We start from the raw sequence: 24,633 nt of genomic DNA, 5'->3' as shown, positions 1-24,633 counted from the left end.
AAGCTTGATTATAGTAGTGATTGGCCTAGAAGATTTAACTTGCTCCATTCTTCTGACTTTTATGGTAATTGCTGTGAATATATTCCTATTAAATAATGAAAAAATTATAATTCACGTTACATAATTTGTTTTAGGGTTCTCTCTTATTAAGATGTATTTTGGGAATTAAACATTTCTGTAGCATAACAAAGGAAAGAGACTTCTATTAAAAATTATTGTTGGGGGCGGCTAGGTGGCACAGTGGATAGAACACTGGTCCTGTAGTCAGGAGTATCTGAGTTCAAATTCAGCCTCAGACACTTAATAATTACCTAGCTGTGTGGCCTTGGGCAAGTCACTTAACCTCACTGCCTTGCCCCCCCCCAAAAAAATTATTGTTCAACTAGAACTGATGTATATAAATACTTTAAATCTCACAGAAGATTTTCTTACTATCTAATCAATTTCAGAGAGAAATTTATCTTGGGGGGAATGGCTCTTATTCTTATAAATCTGAATCAGTTCCCTTAAATATGTGACTTTTATCTGAAAAGAACTTGCTACCAAGATTCTGTACCCACAATCCCCCATTTCCTGCTAAAGGTAATAAAAATTTATTTACCTCCTCAGAATGTCTCTTTTTCTCTTTTATTTGGTCATCAACTCTTCCCCTGCCAACAGATCTGACACATTATTACTTCCATGTTGTTCTAATTTATTTATGATGTCATCTTTGGTGTCTAAATCATATATTCATCTGTAGTTTGCCTTGGTATATAGTGTGAGATATTAGTTAGTACCTAATTTCTACCAAACTGCTTTCCAGATATCCTAATAGTTTTTGTTGAATACTGAGTTCTTGTCCCAATAATTCAAACTCTAGCTATTGTGCTTATTTGCTTCTGTATATTGTGTGTTTAATCTATACCACTTGTGGTCTTCTTTGTTTCTTATCCAGTAATCACACTGTTTTGATAATTACTGTTTCATAGAAGAGTAAAGGTGGTACAGTGGAAAAGTGCTAGGTCTGGAGTCAGGACACCTAAGTTCAAATCTAGCCTCAGACACTTAACCCTGGCCAAGTCACTTAATTATGTTTGTCTCAGTTTCCTCATCTTTGCAATGAGCTGGAAAAGAAAATGGCATACCCACCCCAGTATTTTGCCAAGAAAACACCAAAGGAGGACACAAAGAGTTGGACATAACTTAAAACAACTGAACCACCATAACTGTTACCACTAGGCCCCTTTCCTTGTAATTCCCTATATATATTCTTGATTTTTTTTCAGTTAGATTAACTTCATTATTATATTATATTGGTTTATTCTAACTATCGGTAATCAGTATTTTTCAAATTATTTAAATCTTTTCCTGATTGAATTCACACAATTGCTAAACTTTGGCAGGAAGACTTTGATGAAGTTGTTAATTGCTTCAATTAAGTTTTAGTTGACTTTCTAGAGTATTTTAAATAAACCATATGCAAACAGTGCTTTTGTTTCCTCTTTGTGCTTATTCTTTCAATTTTTTTTTCTTATTGCTACAGATAGAATTTCTAGCACTATACTAAATAGTAATGGTGCTAATGGATATTCTTAATTTAACTGGAAATGCCTCATGCTTATTTTTTTTTTTCCAGCTAATGCTGGTTTTTGTTCTTAGACAGATACTATTTACTTTAAGGAAAGTTCCATTATTTCTATGGGTTCATGTTTTTAACAGGAAAGGGTGCTGTATCTTTTCAAATGCTTTTTCTGTATCTAGTGGCATAATCATGATTTTGATTGTTTTCTTATCAATATTGTCAATTATTGTCTGTTAAGGGGTGGCTAGGTGGCACAGTAGATAGAGCACCGGCCTGGAGTCAGGAGTACCTGAGTTCAAATCTGGCCTCAGACACTTAATAATTATCTAGCTGTGTGGCCTTGGGCAAGCCACTTAACCCCATTTTCCTTGTAAAAAAAAATTATTGTCTGTTAAAGTGAGGTTGTCCTAATATTGAAGCAATGCCATACTTTTGGTTATAACCTGATTGTAGTGTATAATCTTGTAACTATGAATATTTCCCATCAGGTTTCTGGATTTTTTTGGAATTCTCCATTTCACCCTCCTTCCCCAAGAAAGTCATCATGGGGGAACTCTTATTATTCTGCAAGAGTCAATCTGCCTGGTATTCCCATTCTAATTAGTACCCTTTTGTCTCCCAATTGGACTTTATGGATCGGAGGGCAAAGTCATGGTTAACTTCATCCTTTTCTCCTCTTTCAAGTTTTTTTTTTGGTGTTGTCTTCACCTGTTAGGTTCTAAGTTACATGGGAACAGGGATTTATGTTTTATTTGTATTCCCAGAATTTAGCACAATGCCTAGCACATAATAACTGTTCAATGAACTAGTTTAACTGGTAGCTTTAGTCTACTAGCTAATTTTTTGTTTCACATTTTTTTGCATTTATATTTATTGGAAATGTTGGTCTATAATTTTCTTTGTTTTGACTCTTCCTTGGTTTAGGTATTAAGACTATATTTGTGTCAGTTTGGTAGGGCCCCTTCTTTTCTTTTCTTTTTTTTAGGTTTTTGCAAGGCAAATGGGGTTAAGTGGCTTGCCCAAGGCCACAGAGCTAGGTAATTATTAAGTGTCTGAGACCGGATTTGAACCCAGGTACTCCTGACTCCAAGGCAGGTGCTTTATCCACTATGCCACCTAGCCGCCCCGGGGCCCCTTCTTTTATTTTTTTTCCAAGAGAAAATTAAAGTCAAAAGAGTTGGGGTTGAGATATGGTTTTTAAAACAGACAAAGGGAAGAAGATATTATTATTAGAGACTTTACAAATGGAGAAAGTGACACTCATGAAAGGAAGATGAGATTGACTGGAGAAATCTACTGTAAGCAATGAAGATAATTTTTTCCCCCCTTCCTTTTCTTTGGCTATTGACTTCATTTGATATTTTTTTTTTCATAATAACCTAAACTTTAAGAACTCAGAATATTGTGGGAATATTCATTGTAAACTATGATAAAAATGCTAGCGGTATCTAGAATCACTTGGGAGAACTATGAATCAGAAATCATTTTAAAAATCAATTAAATTGCTAAAGAAACGATTAAGAGGAATCAAAGATAGATCACCTCATTGACTAGCAATAGATCTTTCTCCTCCCTTTCCTTTTGCAGCTATACAATGTTAATTATAAGCAGGGAGTAAGAAGAATTGGGTGCTTTGAAAAATTTACTAGTTACTGAATTTAAGAATTAAGATTTGGAGCTGAAATGGACCTAGAGTTGATCTAGTCCAGCTCTATCATTTTATAGATAAGGAAGAACAATGAGATGAAATGACTTATCCAAGACTAAACAGGTGGTAACAGGATTTATGTGTACAAATCCAGCCTTTTCTGAAAAACCTGAAGAACAGAATTGGAACTCTGAAGTGTCAGCAGGGTAACGTGCTTATAAAGAATGTGAGACAGAACTAGGGGTTCTGGTTCAATACTCTGTCTTCCATTTTTTGACTTCTGGGGAACCCATTTCATTTCTTGTTTGTCTTATGAAAACTGAACAGGGGTTGGACAAAATAATTTTCAATATTCCTTCCTGCTCCAACATTCTATGTAATAATAAATATTACTCACACATCAGGATAGACACAGAGACAAGGCACAAAGGGTAGACAACCAATTTTGAATTTACATTAGATGACAAGACTGTTGACTCAATCACATTTTCTCTTGGTCTGACTCAATATTATAACAATCTCCAAATAATCAAAGTGGCAGGAAACCTGAAGGGCAATGGGAATGGTTGTAGCATATTTCCAACAGTTATCTCAGAAGGGGGATAAGGGAGAACTTAACAGCTGATTCAACAAACAATTGCTAAGTCTACTCTGTGAAAGACACTGGAAACACAAAGATAACAAGAAAAATAGTCCATGATCTCTGGAAATGCACATTAGAAAAACTAGGTGAGTTGGTCATACAGCAAGATAATAGATGGACAGGATGGTGCTATATTAGGATGCAAGAAATTTGAAAAAATTCTATTTTACAGTAAGGCCCTCAGCACATTGGAGAGACCCTGTGTGAGAGATCCATAGGAGAACAACACAGGAACAAAAACTGTACAAGATAAGAAGGTGCAGATGGTGTGCAGGCAATATACACTAGTACAGGAAATACCAACATTGATTAAATCATGAATGCAATAAAAGACTGGCTCAATACCAGTAATATGTCTTCATATGTCAGTAACATTGTAATAGTGGGATTCTCAAAGTAGAAAAAAAGTATTTCTCAGATAATCAAAGTTCACAAAGTGAACTGGGCAATAGTATGTATAATATGGTTTGAACCAGGAATAGATATTAAAAAGTAGCAAGGGACTCCGTCTTTCATTCCAGTACCAGCAAAGCTAAATTTATAGAGGCTAATCCCAGGGTGATAAATGTTCAGCCACACAATTCAAGTCTAAATGTGGGCCTAAAGAGCCTGCAGCCTACTTTCTGTGGAGCACTGAAAATTTCCCCCCACTGACAGAATCTGTTTTAAATATCTATAGCATTTGTGAGCGTTTAGATTATTCTTCAGTCAATTTAATATCGATAGCAATTTAATATTGAAAGCATTTAGTCACCCACCCAGAGTTGTGAATATGGCGGATTCAAAGGATCATAGACTTAGACCTGGAAGGAACCTTAACACTCATCTAATTCATTGTCTTATTTTTTTATAGATGAGAAAACGGTGCCTCTGAGAGCTGAAGTGATGCTTCAGATTCATAGTGCCACTGTGAAAAACTGGGACCAGATAGATCATTGAGCTTCTGATCCCTGGTCTAGGATTAAAGCAAAACATTAAACTGTGCTGACTATGATAGTTCTTAGGGGCATTCTGACTGGAGAGTGAGTCTTACTGAATTCTTGAAAACAAGCTTGCAGAGAGATCTCATTCTAGAGTTTATGGTGTTGATTCGTAAAAGGAAAAGTTTCTTTGATTCTGTTGAGGGTTAAACCAACACCCTTTGGAACACGAGTCATTCCAGATTTTTTTCTTCACTCATCCATATCTAACCAAGTTATTAATTTTTCTAATCACTTCTGTACATCTCTTCTCTCTCCTCACCAGGGCGGCCTGACTTTTCGGGTCCTAAAGACCTCTCCTCTAGAGTGAGCCTCCTGACCAGACTTTCCTGATTTACCCTCTACACAGCTGCCAGAGTTATCTCAACATTCCAGCGTGATGGGCTTACTCCCTCGCTCGGGAAACCTGGGCGCTTCTCTTTCACCTTTAGGAAAAAAGCGTCAACTTGTCAGCCGGCCAGCTCCGGTGTGGCTGGTGTCGTCCCTTCCACAGCTGCCCCCGGCTTTGGGCCGTGCGGCCCGCGGTGGCCTGGGCTCGGGCGGCACCCCGAGTCCGGAGGCCCCCCGGGGCGCGGGCGCCCGGCCCCGAGTGTCCCGAGTGTCCCACCCCGCGCGCGCCTGCGCGGCCTCCCGCAGCGCCCCGGGCACAAGGCCGCCCCGGGCACAAGGCCGCCCCGGGCACAAGGCCGCCCCGGGGCGGGGGGAGCCCTGGGGGGCTGCGTGGCCCGCTCCGCACCCGCGGCCCTCGGGGGCCCGGGGAGGCGCCTAGGGGGCTCGGGGCCGGCGCGGGCACTGACCAGGGAGAACTCGGTGCCGGGCCAGTTGACTCGGAAGGGGATGTCGTCGCTGAGCGGAGGCAGCACCCGGCCGCCGCCGGACGCCTCCAGCAGCCCGCAGAGCACCAGCAGCACCGGCGCGCCCGGGACCAGCCTCCGGCCGCCGCCGCCGCCGCCGCCTTCCTCCATCCTCCTCCGCCTCTCTCTCCAGTCGCCGCCGCCGCCGCCGCCGCCGTCGCTGCCTCCTCGGCCCATAGAGAGGAGGCGGAGGCGGCGGGACCAGAGATCGCCCGGCGAACGGGAGCCCCAACCGCCGCCACGTCTCCTTCCGGGGAGCCCCTGGAACCAGCCTCCGCCTCTCGCACTCTCGGGGCGTCGCTTCCGGGGCAAACGGCCCGTCCACATCCGGGTCTGCCTACGGCGGCCGGGAGGCTCTGCGGCGCCGCCTCCGCCCCCTCGCCGCCGCCGCCGCCGCCGCCGCCCGCCCGGCCCGGGGGCCCGGACCAGCGGATCCCGGCCCGGAGCGCCTTCGCAGCCGGTGAGTGCCGCCGAGCCCCCGCCTCGCGCAGAGGCGGCCCCCGCGGCCGGGGGGCATGCCCCGGGCACAGCCCCGGGAAGGGGGCGGCTGTTCGGGCTTCGCCCCGGGCCTCCTCCCCGCCCCCCGTGCCGCCTCCCCTCGCCCCGGGCCGCCTCCCCGCGCCCCGTGCCGCCTCCCTCGCCCCTCGGCTGACGCCCCTACAAGGGGTGGAACGGGCCTGGCCGCCCGGGGCCCACGGAGGCGCCGAAAGCGGCGTGAAACGGCCCCGAACCCCCTGGAGCCGCGCAGAGCGCTGAGGGCTCGCGGCCGAGCTCCGGGCCGGGGCAAGCCTGGGACCCCTGGGGGCAGGGACCCCCCCCCCCCCCGTTTTTTAGTAACTCTGGTTCTTTTTTAAAAAGATATTTATTTATTTTGAGTTTTACAGTTTTCCCCCTAATCTTACTTCCCTCCCCCACCCCCGCAGAAGGCGATTTGCCAGTCTTTACATTGTTTCCGTGGTAAACATTGATCCAAATTGAGTGTGATGAGAGAGAAATCATATCCTTAAAGAAGGAACATAAAGTATAAGAGATAGCAAGATCAGACAATAAGATATCTGGTTTTTTTTTTCTAAATTCAAGGGAATAGTCCTTGCACTTTGTTCAAACTCCACAGCTCTTTATCTGGCTACAGCTGGCACTCTCCTTTGCAGACAGCCCAAAATTGTCCCTGATTGTTGCCCTGATGGAATGACCGAGTCCTTCAAAGGTTGAATATCACCTCCATGTTGCTGTAAGGGTATACAGTGTGTTTCTGGTTCTGCTCATCTCACTCAGCATCAGTTCATGCAACTCCCTCCAGGCTTCCCTGAAATCCCGTCCCTCCTGGTTTCTAATACAACAGTAGTGTTCCATAACATACATGTACCACAGTTTGCTAAGCCATTCCCCAACTGAAGGACATTTACTTGATTTCCAATTCTTTGCTACCACAAACAGGGCTGCTATGAATATTTTTGTACAAGTCATGTTTTTACCCTTTTTCATCATCTCTTCAGGATATAGACCCAGTAGTGGTATTGCTGGATCAAAGGGTATGCACATTTTTTTTAGTAACACTAGTTCTGAACACACACCCTCTGGCTTATGTTTATTGTTTCCACTGTGCCTTTGTTTCTTCGTGACCTTATTTGGTGTTTTCTCCGTGAAGATGCTGGAGGGATTTGCCTTTTCCAGCTCATGGGGAAATGGAGGCAGACAGGGTCAAGTGACTCTCCCAGGATTATATAGCTCATAGGAGGCCAGATTTGAAATCTTGCCTTCCTGACTCCAGATCAGGTTCTCTGTCCACTGTACCACCTAGCTGCTCTGGCATATAAGATCAAGGATAAATTTGTTTCTTTGCAACTTTCACTCCTTACACCTGGACTTTGGGGGAGAACACGTGTATTCATTCCCTTACAACCCTTGAAATCATTGAAGACAGCTGTTTTATGCTTCGTGTTTTTCTTAGCAAAGAAACAAGACTGATTTATTTCCTTCTCCACATCATTTTAGAGATGAGGAAACTGAGGTAAATAGAGCGAAGTGACTTGCGCAAGGTCACCACATGCTAGTGAGTGCCTGAGATCACATTTGAACTTCAGGTCTTCCTGACTCTAGGCCTGGTGTTTTACTCACTTAGACACTTAACTACTCATAAAACATCCCATTAAGTGTCTACTACTGTTCAGTAGGCATTGGGTTAAGGTGCTGAGGATTCAAAGATTAAAAAAAAAAGTAAAGCCTCTCATTTTAGCTTAACATCATTCTCCCAAGATGCTTCTTTGTGGATACTTTTTTTTTTTTGGATTTAAAGATTTTATTTTGAGTTTTACTATTCCCCCCACCAAAGGCAGTCTTTACATTGTTTCCATGGTATACATTCTGGATACTTTTTTAAACTTGGATTTTATTTTGTGTATGGTAGTCGTGTTAAAACGTATTTAGAAACATTTTAACATATGATTATCTGATAATGTACCTTTCTTAAAAAATTCTTTTTTTTTTTGCATGAGGTGAAGACAAAATATTATTCCTCCATAATATACTTTGAACTAGTATGAGGTTAGTACAAAGTTAACAATGGTTTTTTTAAAAGTGATTTTTTTTTTTTAGTAATGTCATATAGAAGAAAATACAGAATGTAAATTGTAGCTTTGCTACTTAGTACTTTTTGTTTCCTTGGTAGGGTCATTTGAAAAGAGGGCTTCTTAATTTGTGTGTGGACCTCTTTGGGCAGCTAGATGATAGAGCACTTGACATAGAATGACTACCATGAGCTGTCCTAAAATCTGACAGAAATTGAGTCTATGTGAATATCCAACACAACATATATAAAGTAATGCAAAAGAATCAAGTACTTTGCAGATACTTTAAACAATAACTCATGATGTCTTTTTCCTCTCCCGGGAGGTTAAAAACACCTTGAGGGGCCTGCTGAAGAGGTATTTTGACTTTTACCTCAGGTCTCTGCTATCTGAGCAACTCACAAAGTTCAGATCCTCAGACTTGACAGTCATGGTTTTCTAATTCCTCCAGCTGTGGGATTATCTCAGAAAAAAGCACTTTTCTCCTTGAAAAAATATTTGTTGGATGAAACTGGGAAATCTTGTATTTGTTAGGGAATTTTCTTCATTGCTTCTCCAGTTTGCTTATGATGTGTACACTATGTAAGTTAAGTATCCTTACATATCCATTTGAAACTTATTTTGAGAAGTTGTGTTGATTATTTGTAAAACCTAATTTCAGATTTTTCTGTTTTTTTTTTCCCCAGCAGTTTTTGTCAAAGTACTTATCCTAACTATTGGGGTATTTATGTTCCTAGGTTCATGTGGTTTCATAGGAGTTATATTTTAAAATATTCTACTAATTGCCTTTTCTGTTTTTTAACTAGCTCCAAGTAGTTTTGATGATTACTGCATTGTAGTGTACTTTGAAATCTTTGGGATTGTTAGGCCCTCTTTCCTCCCCCCCCTTTCTTTTCCCATTATTTTCCTTGAGATTTTTAATCTTTTTTTTGTTTCTGTAAATAAATTTTATTATTTTCTGACCTCTGTGAAGTAATTGTTTGGTAGTTTGATTGGTATGAATAGCTTAGGTAATATTGTCATCATAATTCTATTGATTTATACTCATAAGAAATTAGTATTTCTTTAGGCTTTTAGGTCAATTTTTTTTCTGTAGAGTACTTTGGAGTTATTCTATAATTCCCATGTATATTTTGGCAGTTAAAACTTCCAGATATTTATATGTTCTATTATTTTTTTTATTAATTTTTATTAAAGATATTATTTGAGTTTTACAATTTTCCCCCCAATCTTACTTCCTTCCCCCCCTCCCCTGGAAAGCACTCTGTCAGTCTTTACTTTGTTTCCATGTTGTACCTTGATCCAAATTGGGTGTGATGAGAGAGAAATCATATCCTTAGAGAAGAGACAAGAATTCTAAGAGGTAACAAGATCAGACAATAAGATATCTGTTTTTTTCTAAGTTAAAGGGAATAGTCCTTGAACTTTGTTCAAACTCCACAGCTCCTTATCTGGATACAGATGGCACTCTCCTTTGCAGACAGCCCAAAATTGCTTGCGATTGTTGCACTGATGGAATGAGTGAGTTCTTCAAGGTTGATCATCACTCCCATGTTGCTGTTAGGATGTACAGTGTTCTTCTGGTCCTGCTCATCTCACTCAGCATCAGTTCATGCAAATCCCTCCAGGCTTCCCAGAAATTCTGTCCCTCCTGGTTTCTAATAGAACAACAATAGTGTTCCATGACATACATATACCACAGTTTGGTAAGCCATTCCCCAATTGAAGGACATTTACTGGATTTCCAATTACTTTTTTTTTAATTTTTTTTTTTTAGGTTTTTGCAAGGCAAATAGGGTTAAGTGGCTTGCCCAAGGCCACAAGGTAATTATAAAGTGTCTGAGGTCAGATTTGAACCCAGGTACTCCTGACTGCAGGCCAGTGCTTTATCCACTGCGCCACCTATCCACCCCTTGATTTCCAATTCTTTGCCACCACAAACAGGGCTGCTATAAATATTTTTGTACAAGTGATGTTTTTACCCTTTTCCTTCATCTCTTCAGGATATTACATTCTCTTATTTTGAATGGAATTTTTCTTTCTCCTCCTGAGTTTTGTTGGTAATATGCTGAAAGACTCATAACTTAGCTTATTTTGTATTCTGCAGCTTTGCTAGTTATTGTTTCAGTACAGTTCTCTAGAGTTCATCAAAAATTGGTATTTTGTTTTTTCTTTGTTTTTCTTATTCCTTTGATTTCTTTTTGTTAACTTAGTGCTATAATTAACATTTCCAGAAATATATATATATATGCTTCCACATTCTGTTCTCCCACTCTCTTTAATCTGGCTTCTAACCTCTTCATTCTAGCAAAACTGCTCTCCCCAAAGTTAAGAGTTAATTTCCAAATCACACGGCTTTTATTTTTTTGCAATCATTCTCTTTGATCTTTCAGCATCCTTTGACACTGCTGATCACCCTCTCTTCCTCTTTTTTTATTTTTTTGGACACCAATTGATCCTAGTCCTCCTCCGACCTATCAGACTACTCCTCATTCTTGTTGGATTCTTGTCCAATGACACCCACTAATCATAGCTATCTCATAGGGTACTTCTTTTTCCTGTACCACTTCACTTGGTGATCTTAATAGATCCCATAAATTGGTTTACTGACTTGATTCCAATTTCCATTTAGTCACCAAAGTTCATCTCTGACCATGTTTCTTCCCAGCTTCAGTGAACTCTAGGGGTCCCCTATTGTTTCTGGGATAAAATACTCTGATTTTCAAAGACTTTCATAACCTAGACCCCTCCAACCTTTCCAATTTTCTTATACCATCCAGCTTCTGTAGGAAATCATTACCAACTTTTTTTAATTCTAGCACTTCCTTTTAATTTTTTCCAGTTTCTTCTGTATATTGTTTGTACATATTTGTTTACTTGCTGTTTTCCCCAAGTTTCTTGAAGGCAAAGATAATCATAGCATTCTAGAGGTAAATTTAAATTAATACTAAATTCAAGATGATATAATTTCCAGCTCTAATATCTTATTTATAAGTTTAAAATAGCATGTTGCTTAGTGGGCAAATTTAATAGATTGCATCTTAGGGGATACTGATGAATTCATAATTGCCAAATCTAATAGATTTTTTCTAATTTTTATCCTTTTTTTTTTATTACTTCAGCCTTTGACATTGTTATTACCCTTTTCCTTGATTTCCTTTTCTCTCTAGGTTTCTATGACACTGCCCTAGTCTGGTTATCTTTCTACCCATTTCACTGTTCCTTCAGTTGTTTCTGTTAGATCTTCATCTGGGTCACAACTGAGAAAGGTGAGCATTCTACAGTTGTCCTGAGCTCTTTTTCTTTTCTTTCTTACTCTTTAATTTAGAGATCTCATTAGCTCCCATGGTTTCAATTATTGTCTCTATGATGATGGTTCCCAGAACTACTTATTCAACCTCCACACTCAAGTCTCTAACTACATACTGGACATTTCTAAGTAGATGTCTTGTATAAATCTAAAACTTCAACATACCCCAAATTGAACTAATCCTTTTTTCATTTACTTGATGTCATGGTCTTCTGTGAGATTAAAGCAACAACTACAATAACCTCTCTCTGTCTGAACTTCTGTTACTGTTGAGGGTACCACCACTTCAGTCTTATCTTTATATCTAATCTTACTATTTCCATTGGAGAAAAGGAAAAAGGATATGTAATTTCTACTTGTCTGTCCCTTTTTTCTCTCTGTCTCTATTATCATGTAGTATAGTATTGTATGGGACACCTGGGTGGTACAGTGGACTGTATATATAGTTTTTGTATATATCTATATTTTGACTTGTGTTAAATGTCAACTCCTTTAAGGCAAAAACTGATTCACTTTTGTCTTGCTAATCCTCAGCACATATAGTAGGTGCTTAATAAATGTTTATTGATCCACTGTTACTTTTGGAAGGGCTCTTAAGAGATTTAGTTCTCATTTTTTTAATTAATTATTTGAGTTTTACAATTCCCCCCCCATCTTACTTCCCTCCCCCACCCCCCTAAGGAAAGCAATCTGTCAGTCTTTGTTTCCATGTTGTACATTGATCCAAATTGAGTGTGATGAGAGAGAAATCATATCCTTAAGGAAGAGACAAGAAGTGTAAGAGGTAACAAGATCAGACAATAAGATATCTGTTTTTTTCTCTAAATTAAAGGGAATAGTTCTTGAACTTTGTTCAAACTCCATGACTCTTTATCTGGATACAGATGACACTCTCCTTTGCAGACAGCCCAAAATTTTTCCTGATTGTTGCACTGATGGAATGACCGAGTCCTTCAAAGGTTGAATATCACCTCCATGTTGCTGTTAGGGTATACAGTGTGTTTCTGGTTCTGCTCATCTCACTCAGCATCAGTTCATGCAAATCCCTCCAAGCTTCCCTGAAATCCTGTCCCTCCTGGTTTCTAATAGAACAGTAGTGTTCCATGACGTACATTTACCACAGTTTGCTAAGCTGTTCCCCAGTTGAAGGGACATTTACATGATTTCCAATTCTTTGCCACCACAAAGAGGGCTGCTATAAATATATTTGTACAAGTGATGTTTTTACCCTTTTTCATCATCTCTTCAGGCTGTAGACCCAGTAGTGGTATTGCTAGGTCAAATTTATGCACATTTTTGTTGCCCTTTGGGCGTAGTTCCAAATAGCTCTCCAGAAGAGTTGGATGAGTTCACAGCTCCACCAACAGTGTAATAGTGTCCCACATTTCCCACAACCCTTCCAACAATGATCATTATCCTTTCTGGTCATATTGGCCAATCTGAGAGGTGTGAAGTGGTACCTCAGAGAAGCTTTAATTTGCATTTCTCTAATAATTAATGATTTAGAGCAATTTTTCATATGGCTATGGATTGCTTTGATCGCCTCATCTGTAAATTGCCTTTGCATATCCTTTGACCATTTGTCAATTGGGGAATGGCTTTTTGTTTTAAAAATATGACTCAGTTCTCTATATTTTAGAAATGAGTCCTTTGTCAGAATCATTAGTTGTAAAGATTGTTTCCCAATTTACTGCATTTCTTTTGGTCTCGGTTACAGTGGTTTTATCTGTGCAAAAGCTTTTTAATTTAATGTAATCAAAATCATCGTTGGTTTTTGATGATGTTCTTCAACTCTTCTTAGTCATAAACTGTTCCTTGATCTTCTGATTTGCTTATAGTATTTTTTTTATGTCTAAGTCCTGTAACCATTTGGATCTTATCTTGGTAAAGGGTGTGAGGTGTTGGTCTAATCTAAGCTTCTTCCATACTAACTTCCAATTATCCCAGCCGTTTTTATCAAAGAGGGAGTTTTTATCCCAATAGCTGGACTCTTTGGGTTTATCAAACAGCAGACTACTATAATCATCTCCTGCTTTTGCACCTAGTTTATTCCATTGGTCCACCACTCTATTTCTTAGCCAGTACCAAAGTTTTGATGACTGATGCTTTATAATATAATTTTAGATCAGGTAGGGCTAAGCCACCTTCTTTTGCACTTTTTTTCATTAAGCTCCTGGAAATTCTTGACTTTTTTATTTCTCCATGTGAATTTACTTACAATTTTTCTAACTCGTTAAAAGTAATTTTTTGGAATTTTGATTGGTAGGGCACTAAACAGTTAGTTTAGTTTTGGTAGAATTGTCATTTTTATTATATTAGCTCTACCTATCCATGAGCAGTTGATATTTGCCCAGTTATTTAAATCTGATTTAATATGTAGTTCTCATTTTTAAGATGAAGAAACAGCTCTAGAGAACTGCAATAACTTGGACTAAGTCATAAAGATAGTTTTTCAGGATTAGGACTGGAAAACCTGGGTTTCCTGATTCCTACTCTAATGTTTAGCCAATTAACATTTATTGTTGTCAAGTTATTCTGACTCTTCTTGGTCTATTTTGAGTTTTCTTAGCAAAGATACTGGAGTGGTTTGTCATTTCCTTCTCCAGATCATTTTACAGCTGAAGAAACTGAAGCAAACAGGGTAAAATGACTTGATCAAGATCATCACATGCTAGTGAGTGCTTGAGATCACATTTGAACTTCAGGTCTTCCTGACTCCAGGTCAGGTGCTTTACTCATTTGGACACTTAACTGACAATATAACATCTATTAAATGTCTACTGTTCAATAGGCACTGGTTAGGTGCTGAGGATTCTTTTTTTTTGCATGAGGTGAAGGTGAAATATTCTTCCGTAATTATTTTGAACATGAGGTTAACACAAAATTAACAATGGTTTATTTTAAAGTGCTTTTTTTAGTAATGTGATATAGTAGAAAATACTAGATGTAAATTGTAGTTTTACTATTTAGTACTTTTTGTTTCTTTGGTAGGGTCATTTGAAAAGGGGGTTGGACTAGATCTGGGGTTCTTAATTTGTGTGTGTGTGTGTGTGTGTGTGTGTGTGTGTGTGTTTTGGACAGCTAGGTAAGCCATGGATAGAGCACTTGACTTAGAATCAGGAAGAATCATCTTCATGAGTTCAAATTCAGTCTCAGACACTGATTTCTCATCTTTGCTGGAGAAGCAAATAGCAAACCACTTTTTTTTTTTTTTTTTTTTTTGCCACCAAAATAGCATCATGGAAGAGTTGGATATGACTGAAAATTGACTAACGACAACCTGGACCTCTTTGCAGTCTGTTGAGGCTTAGGGAAACTTTTTTTTTTTTTAAGGTTTCTGCAAGGCAAATGGAGTTAAGTGGCTTGCCTAAGGCCACACAGGGGAAACTTTCTTAGAATATTTAAAATGCCTAAAATAAAATATTTGAGATTACAAAGATAATCAATTAAATATAGTTCTCAAAATATCAAAATAAATTTACAGATCCAGGTTAAGAATCCTTGCGCTACATGATCTCAAAGGTCATTACTAGCTAGTTCTAAATCTTTGATCCATGGTTATTTCAAGGTTAATGAGTTATATTCTGTGGTAATTACATATATATATATTTATATATGCAAAAATAAGTGTTATTTGTGAAGATAAGGTACATAGAAGATTTTTACATGAAGAGTAAGCTTAAGGGGACTGACAATCCTTGAAAAATAGAAAAGTTAAAAATTTGGGGCTGAAATCTTTTGTGTTTATTACAATACATATATATTACAATCACATGCTAGTTTAAGTTTTTGCATTTTTAACCATGGTTTGTTACAGATTTAATTTTACAAGCATGGATACATGCTACAGAATTTCAGGTTTCAGTTTGGTTCTCCATTAATTTCAAATTGGTAGATGTAGAGATTATTTTCCCAGAGTTGATGGCCTAGAGTAAAACATTGGTTTTCCTAAGATATATAGCTGTTTTACATTGTATGAAAGGACAAACTAAGCCACTATTTCATGCTCTCACTTTAGCAAGGTAGAAGATGTGATAACATAAAACTACTTTCTAAGGCTAAAACATATGCAGGAATCCTCAGGTTATCCCTCTCTTTTAATATCAAATAAAAATTTGTATTTGTTTAACATTTTCAAAACAGGATGATTCTTTATTTGTATATTTCTAAACTAAGAATATATTTCCAATGAGAAAATAACCCCTGTCATATAGCTTAGGAGGTTGTATATTATTTAAATGTATCCCTACTTGAGATTTTTTAAAAAATACTTTAAAATAGATGTCTGTGTAGTTTTTCCAGTGTAGATTATAAATAGAAACTGTTATCCTGAACACATCATTAAGAAAAAGATCATGACATTTAGGAGAAACCATTAACCTGAAGATTGTGTGTGTGTGTGTGTGAAAAATCAATGATTATCTCTTTATATGCAATTGAGATTCTGTTTTTGTTCAGAAAGTTCCTTGACTAATTTTTCCAAGGAGAAGACATGCTCATCTGCATCTTCTGGCACAAGATTCCTGATGGAATTTGCAAGTTCAAAAAGATATTCAGTATTTCTTCCACTAGGACCAACTGCATTTAAAATCTGTTCAGCAATATCTTCCAGAGGGGCTGGACCAAGATAGTTAGGATTATCACATGTTCCAATATATAGTAGTACATTGAAGGGTTTCAAGGTGTGGTCTTTTGGGTAGAAAATGACTGTTGCAGTTCTGTAGCCTCCTTTCTCTCTAAAATCCAGATAAGCTTTCACTTCTTCTTCTTTTCCTGCTGGTAGTTGGTATGCAACACCCCATACACAACCCTACAGAAGGATAAAAATGGGTAAATCTTTATCTTAAGTTTTAAAAAATGTGTAAAATATTTATAAAACATGGGGGGGGGGGGGAAATGTTATTTCCAGAGTATTTTTTTTTAAATTTTAAATCAGTAGATTCAAGTGGTACTTGTAATTCCTGTTATAATTCTCTTTAGCTATTGGCACAGTTGGGAAATAGTCTATGCTTTTTCCCCCCCCTGCTCTAATCTAGGATTGAACAGGAGGGTCCAGTCATTTAGCCAGAGTAAGGGATAACCAGAGAACAACTTATGTGTTACATTGGTGTTCTCAGGATGTCAAAAGGCACCCAGCATGCTGGCTGGTTTCCATTGGTGAATTTACGGTAGGATATGGAAGAGTCAAACAAGATGGACAAGCATGGTTAAGAAATACTCAAATCCACTGTTTCACTGGAGCATTTTATATTTATTTTTAATTTGTATTTAGTGTGTTTAAAGGTTTATGTTTGTATGTATATATGTGTGCATATATCTGTGTTTTTATCTATATAAGTAAATATATATCTATTTATAGAGAGAGAATATATATCTCTCCCCTGTATTACTTCTCAAAAATAGATTCATATGCAACCACCATTTTGTGAATTTTTTTCTTTTGCCTAAGGTTTTCAAGAGTTCTTTGTAGTTTTCAATAAGAATGGCTACAAGTGGAAGGAATACCTTAAAAAAAAAAGCTGCATCTTACTTTAGAATGACAATCATTTTATTTTAAAATAAAACTGTTTTTGGCAGTTGTCTCTATCCATTTTAATATAAAGATTATATAAATAAAATTTATATAAAGATTTGTATAAAAAACAAAAATTTAAACTAAAGCAATATACTTCCAATATTGGACTTTTTTTTCCCAGTGGACATAAAGGATTATTTTTTCATTTCCTCTGCTTGTTTAGAGAAAAAAATTAAAGCATATATTATGTTAGGTACTTGATTAAGAATGCTGTCAAAAAAGTGGAAGCTATTTCATAATTATATACCTGGCAGAAAACCTTTAATCATTAAACTCTGAGCTGCTTGTCATCTTTTTGAATAGCCAAATTGTTTAAAATAGTTTACAAAATCAAATGTCATTTATTATTTAGTTTGGGGTTTATCTCCACAATTACATGTCTTAAATGTATACCACATAAAAATATGCATCAGGAAAATATGTAGCATTTCATTGTTTATATTATAAAGCATGATGATGCATTTGCTTTGCTTAGAATCACACTTTTAAAAATTAACTCTTCAATCTTCTGTTTTGGAAAACTGTGAAATTAACTGTTAACACCCCTTCCCCCACAAACTGTTAAGTAAAAAATACTTGATAAATTGAGGAATATGAATCACATAAACATATATGGAGCTGTATACAAAACATTGTTAGTGCTTTTAATAAAATTCAGTCAATGAAAGAAAGAATTGCTGGAGATGTTATTAATCTCATCATTAGATTATCTTTGCAAATGGGGAATGACTTTAAGATTGCATTGATTAATTATTAACAATTTAGCACCAGGTAGTTATGATAATAAAAATGAGCTCCTTTTAAATATCAGGAGACTAGGAGACTGGTACTCAGTTGATATTTTGTAACTGACAGATTTATGGAAATGTAGAAATCTGTTATCCAGTAAAAAATCTGCACAATGATAAAGTCAGTTTGAGATGTCACAAGGCATAATGGGTGATTTTAATGGGTGATTAAAGACAGGAATATACACATACCTCTGTATTTATGTAGATAAACATGTATATGCATATTCTATTGTATTTGACAGTGGGCTGATCTGCCCTATAGGAAATTACTCATACAAATGACATCATAAGTCTGTCTCCACAAAAAGTCTTTAATATTGGTTTTGTGACCTGAATGTCTCCATTTATGGTCAAGGAATGTTGTAAGATTTTTTTCAAATACAGTTGTATTTTTTTTAAAAAGTGCCTTACAGTGCTTTATTTCATTTTGTTATTTACACCATGCCTGCCTCTCTACAGGCCTCTGTCTCCTGCAAACCTGGACAATCAAAAAGATGTTTTAATGTAAAAAAAACAGGAATCCTAGAACTTAAGATAGTCTCACATTTTCCTTCTATTATGCTACTACCTCCCTTGCAGAACTTCTTTTATTTTCTGTTTTGATTGAAGTGGGAAACATTTCTTATAATTTCATATAGACATCTTTATATAAAAACTGTACCATACCCCAGGATCTTCAACAAGAGTCACAACTCTTCCAGGCTGGAAAAAATTTCAAAAATATTGTTTAAAAAAAATATTTAGCTGAACAAAATTATTAACCTATAGTTAAAATGGAATCACCATATACCAAGTTAATACAATCATGTTTCAACAAAGGACTTAGTTTTCATATGTTATAATCTAAAATGTATTGAATCAGAAAATCTATTGCTTTGTTTTCTAAAAGATAATTTCAGTGAATTTAAATTGGATATATTTTATATGAACTTAAGTTAAAAACAAGAAAATATAGGACAGCCAGAGACTACTCCAAAATTACAGGTGGTTAGGCAAACTGCAAAGAGCTGGTCATTTTCTTTTTACATAAGTAAAAATATGACATTCCTGGTTATCCTGTAGCAAGCACCAATAAGAACAGAGGGAGCACTCTAAAGGACTATGGAGCCTATACTTCTTAGTGGTCATGAGGTAGTTTGTGCTTTTAAGATTTATAAAACACTTTATAATACATTATCTTATTTGAGCCTCACTGTCGGAAAGGTAACTGAAGATCATATCATCTTCATTTTACAGGCAGTTTTGGTCAGAGGCAAGAATTGAATCTGAGTCTTCCTTGACCCCAAGCTGGCCCTGGTTTTCAAAAATGTAATTCAACTTTTAAAAATAATTGCTTTAGGGGCGGCTAGGTGGCGCAGTGGATAGAGCACTGGCCCTGGAGTCAGGAGTACCTGGGTTCAAATCCGTCTCAGACACTTAATAATTACCTAGCTGTGTGGTCTTGGGCAAGCCACTTAACCCCATTGACTTGCAAAAAAAAATAATTGCTTTAAACACTGCTAGCTTTCTGTTATATCACCTTCATCAACCAACAATTATGATTTTTAATAACTACTCAGATATTTTTTGATAGTTTACTTAGTATTTTGGAAATATTTACTTTTTTAAAAGGTAATTACATTATTTATCTCCCCGATGAATTTCCTAAATTATTTGATTATTTTAAAATAAACATTAATTTATATATTTTTTTAGTTCTGTATCAGATAGGGTGATACAGAGTCAGTAAGGCAATGATGGATAGAATCTGAAGTGGAAGTGGGAAGACCTGTGTTTAAAGGTGACCCGGCCAAGTCACTGTTACCCCTTAATTTACAGGAACTCTCTAAGGCCATAAGAACACAGAATTCTGAGAGTGAGAAAGGGACCTCAGTAGCCACTATAACATACTCTACAAGTAATTGTCCAGATTCTGTTTAATGACTTCTTGGGAGGGGGGATCCAATAATCTCTTTAGATAGTTTAGACAGCTCTTTTAGAAATGTTTTCCTTTCTTTAGGCCTAAATTGCTACTTTGCAGCTATCATTCATTTTTCTTGCCATCTGGGGCCAATCAAATTAAATCCAATTCTTGCTCCACATGACATTATTTCTCTCTTTTTTTTAAGTTTTTGCAAGGCAAATGGGGTTAAGTGGCTTGCCCAAGGCCACACTGCTAGGTAATTATTAAGTGTCTGAGGCCGGATTTGACCTCAGGTACTCCTGACTCCAGGGCCAGTGCTCTATCCACTGTGCCACCTAGCCTCCCCTTGACACGTGTTCTTAATTAAGCCATAACTCAAGGAAAGATTTAGTCTTTGTTAATCACTGCTTCCCTATATAAATACCCAACTGGAACATTTGTTCCTCAATCTTTTGGTCACTCTCTTCATTTTCCATGATTTTTTCTAATGTCACTGAGAGTACCAGAACCCAAAGATAGAATTAATCTAGCCAGATAATTTGATTGCAACAAGAGTGGCTACGGGCTCACTTACTCCCTCCTTATTTTTCATTTTCTTCTGTCTCCAGCATAAAGAATTTAGTACCTTTGCCTTATTTCTATTGTCAATTATCATCCTATCCTCACCAACTAAAGTAGATTTGAAAACTTCCTTAATTATCTTTGTTCTCCAAATATAACCAAAAAAGGAGTCCTTTTTATTATCCTTAGATGGAAAGCTGGTACTGATCTACTTTAATAGGAGTTTCCTCACACCTGGGAATTCTTGATTTTGATAAAATCACAAGTCTGGACCACAAATTAGTAGGGGAGAACAAATAAGACATGGGTCTTACCTTTAATGGAGAAAAAAACACATATAAGAAAGAGATATTAAGTACTAAATTTCATGATCTTGATTATAAGTATTCCAAGACTTCATAAAATGATAGTTTTGGTTAGGTTTTCTTGAAGGTAAAACTGGACCTCTTAAGATGTAAAGGACTTAATATAGATTGAGTCACTAACTAGAAGAGATGCAGACATGCTAGCTAGCCAGGAAACCAGCCATTCCAGTTTTTAAGATCTTGCACTTTCCTGGTATTCCTCTCTATTTTACCACTACTCAGTTTCTCTTTGCTTTATCTAAATTCTTGTTCCATCCCTTCCCACTAGGTGTCCTCTAAGATTCACTCTTGGGCCTTTTCTTTTGGAGATATAGGACTTTCTAACTATTCAATTTTCACTACATTTTGGGGCTCCCAGATCAGGCTTAATCTTTAAAGTTTTAGTTCTGAGTAACTACTTTTGTTTGAGGTATTAATACCTTGATTTCCAAAGATAGCAAACTTACTACGTTGAAAATGGAGTTCATTATTTTCCTCCCAAATGCATTTCCTCCCTCAAATCTCTCTATTTCTTTTTAAGGAATGTCTATTTTTTTGTTCCTAGGTCTAGAACCTCAAGAATTTTCCTCTACTTGTAGATGCTACTTCCACTACTTCTCGCTTCATTCACACCAACAAACAATTATTAAGTATCTACTATTTGCCAAGCACTGTGCTAAGGATACAAAAAAGAAGCAAAAGATAGCCCCTGTCCCGAAGGAGCTTACAATCTAATGGCACCTATTTTATATATTAATCAGTTTTCGCCTGAACTACTGCAACAGCATCCTAAATGCAATTTTGGCACTTAGTTTTTATTCTTTCCATTATATTTCTATATGGCTGCCAGAGTTATCTTTTTCAAGTAAATTCTAGCCATGTTGCTTTATTGCCTGTGAAATTAGTGACTCACTGTTACTTCTGGGATAAAATATAAAACCCTCTAGCATTAAAAACCCTTCACAAGAATGGCTCCAGCCTATATTTGTCAAACTTTTTTCATTTTGTCAGTTTTCACATGGTCAAAATGGTCTGTTTGCTTTTCCGTTTCCCAGAACTAGACTCTACTGTACTTTGGGGAAAGGGATTCATAAATGGAAGGCCCTGCCAGCAGCTCTTTGGTTTAATAACAGTCCTTTAGTAAATGATTGTTGATTGACTGAATTTGCATAGGCTGTTGCTTTTGGCTAGAGTTTACTACTTTTCTGTCTCTTAAAATCCTTTCTTGGCTCAACTCTTGTGCTTCAATAGGAAATTATTTTATCCCTCTAGTCCTAGCACTTTAAGTTTTAAAAAGATATCTTCACACTCTTAGATTGAGGTTGTTTGATGGGCAGCTTCTGAACTAAGCCAAAGGAAGTTAAGTGGATTGCTTAAGGTAACTGGAATGTATCAAATTAGGGATTTGAATCCAAGTCATAACTTCAAAACCAGTGTTTCTTCCTCTACACTTTTAATGAAAATTAGCCACTCTTAGCATTTAAATGAATAAGGACAACTCTAAGACTTGTCATGTTAAATACCACCCTCATCCAGAGAAAAAAATACTGGAGACTGAATATATACCAAAGCATACTACTTTCCCTTTTTTAAGACATGTTTTTTTTCTTTTTCATGGTTTTCTTCCTTTTTTAGTTCTGATTCTTCTTTCACAGCATGACTAGTATGGAAATGTTGAATATGATTATACAAGTATAACCAGTATCAGGTTGTGAGGATAAAAAGGTTAAAACCCTAAACAAACGTTAGCTACTTTGACTCTTATCTTTTTCTACTTCAAAGCTTACCCATAAATTTATATCTTTTTAAACAACTTTTTCTGTCCCTTTTGTTGTATCATTTATTGGATGGATTTAAAAAGTTAAAAAAACTAAACTCTTGTCCCAATATCTGAAGGGTGAATGTAAAAACAATAATATTCTCTTTCTGAGACTAAATTTCCTAATCTGCAAAATGAGGGATGACTCTTGCCCAAGGTACTTCATGTTTGTGAAGAATATTCTTTGCCAAAGGTAAACATTTAAATTTGAATAACTAAGAAGTTTCATCAATCTGCACAGAATATTTACCATTACTTAAAAGGATACAAGGGATCACATTTAGATCATTGTAGTTTTCAAAATTTTATTTTCTTAAGGAATAAAGAAATATAATCAAATATTGAAGGTAATACAAATTAGTCTTTGTTAATCACTGCTTCCCTATATAAATACCCAACTGGAACATTTGTTCCTCAATCTTTTGGTCACTCTCTTCATTTTCCATGATTTTTTCTAATGTCACTGAGAGTACCAGAACCCAAAGATAGAATTAATCTAGCCAGATAATTTGATTGCAACAACAGATAACTGATGAATGGATAATTGTGTTTTATGTATACAAATGAATGCCTTAAAAAAGTGTAATCATTGGGAGTAAGTAAAAGGAGCAAAGCTTCCTCATTTAAGATTAGTGAGTTTTTTCCTTGTCCTTCATTTTGGAAGAAGACCACCACCTTAGGGAGGTGATGCCATGGCAAACACATGAACTAGGTTTGAGAGAGGGGGTGCTGTGCTGTGACCAGCCTCCCATCCCCCTTCATAACCATCTGGGTCCAGTGGCTGGGTATGAATTAGGCCCTGGATTGCAGGCAGTCAGGGTTAAGTGACTGGCCCAAGGTCACACAGCTAGTCAGGGGTCAAGTGTCTGAGGTCCTACTGGAACTTTCATCTCCCTGAATCCAAGGCCCTGCGACTCCTGGCTGCCCCTACACATACTTATCATCACCAACTGCATTCGGGAAACAGCTGCTGCGTTGTGATAACAAAATTTGGTTATTCAGTCAAGTCTAAGTCACTCGAGAAGAGTTTGGAAAGGTTCGTGTTTTATTACAAAGTCACATACGTTTGTCTCCAAACGTATCCGCGGCAGAATGTCTAAGTCTGCAGGCATGCCATTCCCGGCCCTCACCCGGCCGGGGGATTCGGGGGGGATTCGGGGGGATTCGGGCGCCGCAGGATGACCAGCGCCCGCCCACTCCTTCCGCGGCGGCTCACCGGCGGGCCTGGGCCCAGTCACTCACCTCCGCCGGGGCGGCCGGGCCTGGGCCTGGGCCTGGGTCCGAGTCACTCACCTCCGCCGCGGCGGGCCTGGGCCCAGTCACTCACCTCCGCGGCTCACCGGCGGGGCCTTGGCTTAGACTGCGGCCTCGCAGACCTCGCCCCCGGCTGACAGCACGCCGGCTTTCCCCTCCGCGCGCTTGGGGGCGTTGGGCCAGGGTGGGGGTGCCGAGTAGTGTCCCCGAAGCCTTGGGGAGGGGTGGGGGAGGGTGCGGGAGGGGGCTAGGGCAGAGCCGGCCCGGGGGGCGGGGCCGCGTCCTCACCTTGCCGGGGACCCCGCGGTGGTCGGTGCTGCCCTGCCAGAAGCGCCGGCTGTAGCCCGAGATGGACCCGACCAGCTTGTCCTGATAGGGGAAATCCACCTTCCAGATGAGCGAACCGTACCCGAAAACCCACATCGTCCCCGCAGCCTCTCCCTGCGCGGCGCCGGGCCACCCACCGGCTCCCGGGCGCAGGCGCCGCGGCCGCGCAGGGCCTTCCGGGAGGCCTCCTCCCGCCTCGGGGCCCCCGCGGGCTCTGCGCACCGGCACCGCCAGCCCCGCGCCCGCGTGTGCCCGGGACTACCACGCCCACAATGCCTTTCGGGCCGCGGCCTTGGCCCGCTTCCTCTCCGCCTCCCTCGGAAGCTGCCGGGGGAAGCGGGGGCGGGGCGGGGGCGGGGCTCCCAGAGGGGCCGAGTAGTGCCCGGATCAGGGCCCGGCGCCTGCCCCTGCCCGGCCCCTGTTGGCCGGTGTTCCATCCCGGGGGGGCTGGTTTTACCCCCGTCCCCCTGCCCGCCCCGTGGCCCTGTGCGTG

General features: G+C 39.0%; 3 protein-coding genes across 7 annotated transcripts in view; 1 reads left to right on the top strand and 2 right to left on the bottom strand.

Moving 5' to 3' along the window:
- ERLEC1 (endoplasmic reticulum lectin 1) overlaps positions 1-5,980 on the bottom strand; it is a 44,579-nt gene extending 38,599 nt beyond the window's left edge. The window contains exon 1 of one of the 2 annotated variants that reach the window (XM_074206054.1): positions 5,633-5,980. In XM_074206054.1, the coding sequence (XP_074062155.1) occupies positions 5,633-5,866 (234 nt within the window). In that variant the 5' untranslated portion in view covers positions 5,867-5,980. The remainder of the gene's footprint in view (positions 1-5,632) is intronic. The other variant, XM_074206043.1, reaches the window with a different exon arrangement.
- Positions 5,981-6,050: 70 nt separating this feature from the next.
- The window catches only part of ASB3 (ankyrin repeat and SOCS box containing 3), a 131,003-nt gene continuing 112,420 nt past the window's right edge, over positions 6,051-24,633 (top strand). The window contains exon 1 of one of the 2 annotated variants that reach the window (XM_074206067.1): positions 6,051-6,149. The gene's annotated coding sequence lies outside the window, so the exon portion shown is untranslated. Of the gene's footprint in view, positions 6,150-10,341; positions 11,526-24,633 lie in introns of those variants that run through there. The other variant, XM_074206070.1, reaches the window with a different exon arrangement.
- CHAC2 (ChaC glutathione specific gamma-glutamylcyclotransferase 2) lies at positions 9,367-24,319 on the bottom strand. 3 transcript variants are annotated; one of them, XM_074206119.1, is made up of 3 exons: positions 24,102-24,165; positions 18,501-18,634; positions 9,367-16,376 (listed from the first exon to the last, which is right to left on the bottom strand). In XM_074206119.1, the coding sequence occupies exons 2-3, from the start codon at positions 18,549-18,551 to the stop codon at positions 15,993-15,995; spliced, it is 435 nt and encodes a 144-aa protein (XP_074062220.1). In that variant the 5' UTR covers positions 18,552-18,634; positions 24,102-24,165; the 3' UTR covers positions 9,367-15,992. The 3 variants fall into 3 exon arrangements, with proteins under 3 accessions (XP_074062220.1, XP_074062208.1, XP_074062216.1); XM_074206107.1 differs by having other exon boundaries at positions 9,479-16,376; positions 18,599-18,634; positions 24,102-24,319; XM_074206115.1 differs by lacking the exon at positions 18,501-18,634 and having other exon boundaries at positions 9,479-16,376; positions 24,102-24,318.

This window comes from Macrotis lagotis, chromosome 1 (assembly GCF_037893015.1).
Source record: "Macrotis lagotis isolate mMagLag1 chromosome 1, bilby.v1.9.chrom.fasta, whole genome shotgun sequence".
Classification (NCBI taxonomy): domain Eukaryota; kingdom Metazoa; phylum Chordata; class Mammalia; order Peramelemorphia; family Peramelidae; genus Macrotis; species Macrotis lagotis.
This window is presented reverse-complemented; position numbering and strand designations above follow the sequence as displayed.